This window comes from Tupaia chinensis, unplaced genomic scaffold, assembly GCF_000334495.1.
Source record: "Tupaia chinensis unplaced genomic scaffold, TupChi_1.0 Scaffold000531_1, whole genome shotgun sequence".
NCBI classification, from domain to species: Eukaryota; Metazoa; Chordata; class Mammalia; order Scandentia; family Tupaiidae; genus Tupaia; species Tupaia belangeri.
This window is the reverse complement of record NW_006160044.1, coordinates 898,411-901,046: the sequence shown is the minus strand read 5'-3', so window position 1 is coordinate 901,046 and position 2,636 is coordinate 898,411. Positions and strand designations below refer to the sequence as shown.

Below are 2,636 nucleotides of genomic sequence, written 5' to 3'. Positions count from 1 at the left end.
GGCCAGAGCGTGGGGACAGAGAGGCTGCCTTCAAGCCGATCCCTGGCTGGCTTTGGAAATCACACCCTCCAGGGACCCAGTGGGGCTGAGTGCTGGCTTGAAGTCTCAGCCTCTGAGTTTTCAGCTCAGGAAGATGCTCAGAGAGGGACGGCTTATCCAGAAGGCTCAGAAAAGGACGGTGTCGGATTCCAGAAGGAGCTGGGAGAAGGGACTAGGCCAGAGAGGCGGGGTGGAGGTGGGCCACAGGAGGCCTGGCAGGTCCGGGTGGGGCCAGCAGGGCTTGGCGGGCAGCCTGGGGGCGGCGGGGCTCTCAGTCGTGAGAAGCAACTGCACAAGATCTCCCCACTAGGAAGTCAGAGAGGGCCCTCAGTGCGAACCACCAGAGAACGGCGAAGAATCCAAGGCCCGACTCAGAGGAGAAGGCATGGTTGTGTCTACTCACTAGTAATCACAAAAATTAAAGAACACCCCAAAACCAAAACACACCTCATTTTTATTAAGATTTGAAGAAAAGGAAGCAAGAATAAGAAGCAAACCAGGAGTCCTGGAGCCCCTCGGCCATAAGCCATCACTCCAACCCTGCCATGTCTGCTGGCCTCTGGCACCCTTCAGCTCTCAGCCTGTCCCTTCTTTTTTTAAGAAAGTTTTTTGGGACTAGTAGTTAGCGTAATGGCTATGTCGCTGGACTCCCATGTAGTCGACTGCGGTTCGCATTCCGGACCTGGTGGCTTAAACTCATGCAAGGCACGTGTGCATGCGTGCCCTAGATCGCGAGAGGAGAATGGAGGAGAAGGGATATTGCGGCATGCCCATCCCCCCGGGGGGTGATTTCTCGCTTTCTGTCTCTCTCTGTCTTTCTGGCGAGTGCACGTGCCCTATAGCAAAAAACTCTCCAAAAAAAGAAAAAAAAATTAATTTAATTTATTTAGTTATTTTAATTTGACCAGAGAGGGAGTAAGTGAGAGGGAGAGAGAAGAAGGCAGGGAAAGTGAGAAAGCAAGTCATCAGGTCCAGGACTCAAACCACGTTCGGCCATGTGGGAGTCCAACGCCCTTAACCCCAGCGCCACCTGTGGGCCCCCCTGCCTTTCCCTTCTTGAGGGCTTCCTGTCCCCCTGGGTGTCAGAGGTGTGAGGCACCAAGCCATTTTCTGCAACAGCATCCCCAGCCTCGGTTTCCTCCCTCCCTTCCTGTCCCCTCTGCCTCAAAAGAGACAGGGACTCTCCTGTAGCCCACAGCCCAGTAGAGGAAGCCCCTGCCCAGCCCTATTTACACCCCTGGGGGGCAGCAGAGAGCAGCCGCTGGTCTGGAATGTCTATCCGATCTGGCTCCCTCAGGACCCTAATAGGGTCCCAGCCACACAGGGCACTGCAAGGGTGGAGCCACCCTGAGGGCAGGGGCCACATCTCCCCATTCTCTGTCCACCTGGCTCCTCAGAAGTTGTTTCCGTACAGCTGAGGGTTGCTCATCGTCGTCACAGCCATAGCTGCTTCTGCTTGCAAGTCTGCCCCGGTCAGCCCTGGACTAAGAACTACTTTGCAACAGCTGCTCCCCTGGCCCTCCCGGCATCCCTGAGAGCTAGAGGCATCCTCCTCTCCATTGTACAGATGGGGAGACCGAGGCCCTCAGCCATTCGGACCCTCACTGGGGCTCCTTTAGCCCTAAGGGAGGATGGAGGGTGAGCCCTGGGGCAGTCATGGGGTGTCTCCACCCCAGCCTCCACTGTGGAGTCCAAACCGGAATGCCAGGGGCCTCCCCAGTGGCTCCTTGTGAGCTGAGCTTCCACCTGGGTTCCTCCTGGGGAGTGGGGAGGTGCCCGAAGGGAGCCCCTCTTTGCCACACTGACTTTGCCTCACCTGATTGGCTGTCGGCTTTTCCCCATGCGTCCAGTGATCATCACGGCCTTTGACCTCACCGACGTGCAGACTCTGGAACACACCAGGCAAGTGCCAGGCTCTGCAGCTCTCCGGGTCCACGAGGGCTCAGGAACCTGCCCGACAGGGCTCCCGAAACCCGAGCCAGTGGCCGGGTCCCTCCTTGCTCCATGCTCCTGGCCCTGGGAGGCCCCAAGTCTGCACCCCACCTGAATCTTCCTCGGGCTCCTCTGGGTGCATGGCATCTCTCCCTTTCTCACCCGTGTGTTCCAGGCAGTGGCTGGAGGACGCACTGAGGGAGAACGAGGCCGGCTCCTGCTTCATCTTCCTCGTGGGAACCAAGAAGGACCTTCTGGTGAGCAGAGCAGAAAGGGAGACCTGGGTGACCTTGGGAAAATGTCCCCACTCTCTGCCCACATCTGAGCAGCAGGGGATGGCTGGACTTGGAGTTCAGAGACCACAGGCTGTAGAGGTGAATGTCTGCAGACCTCGGGTTCTGTGTGCTGTCTACTAAGAGGGACCAGGGACCAGCAGTTGGCGTAATGGCTATGTCTCTGGACTCCCATGTAGTCAACCGTGGTTCAAGTCCTGGACCCAGGGACTTAAACTCACGCCGAGCTCATGTGTGTGCCCAAAATCCTGAGAGGAGAATGGAGGAGAAGGGATTGCGGCGTGGCCATCCCCCCTGGGGGGTGATTTCTCACTTTCTGTCCGTCTCTGTCTTTCTGGCGAGCGCATGCGCCCTATAACAAAAACCTCTCCA

The 2,636-nt window shown here is 57.5% G+C and overlaps 1 protein-coding gene across 3 annotated transcripts in view; it reads left to right on the top strand.

The window, feature by feature from the left end:
* Positions 1-2,636, top strand: part of RAB36 (RAB36, member RAS oncogene family) — a 21,019-nt gene that overhangs the window by 16,012 nt on the left and 2,371 nt on the right. For all 3 annotated transcript variants that reach the window (XM_006157179.3, XM_014591097.2, XM_014591098.2), the window contains 2 exons: positions 1,890-1,941; positions 2,147-2,228. In XM_006157179.3, the coding sequence (XP_006157241.1) occupies positions 1,890-1,941; positions 2,147-2,228 (134 nt within the window). The remainder of the gene's footprint in view (positions 1-1,889; positions 1,942-2,146; positions 2,229-2,636) is intronic.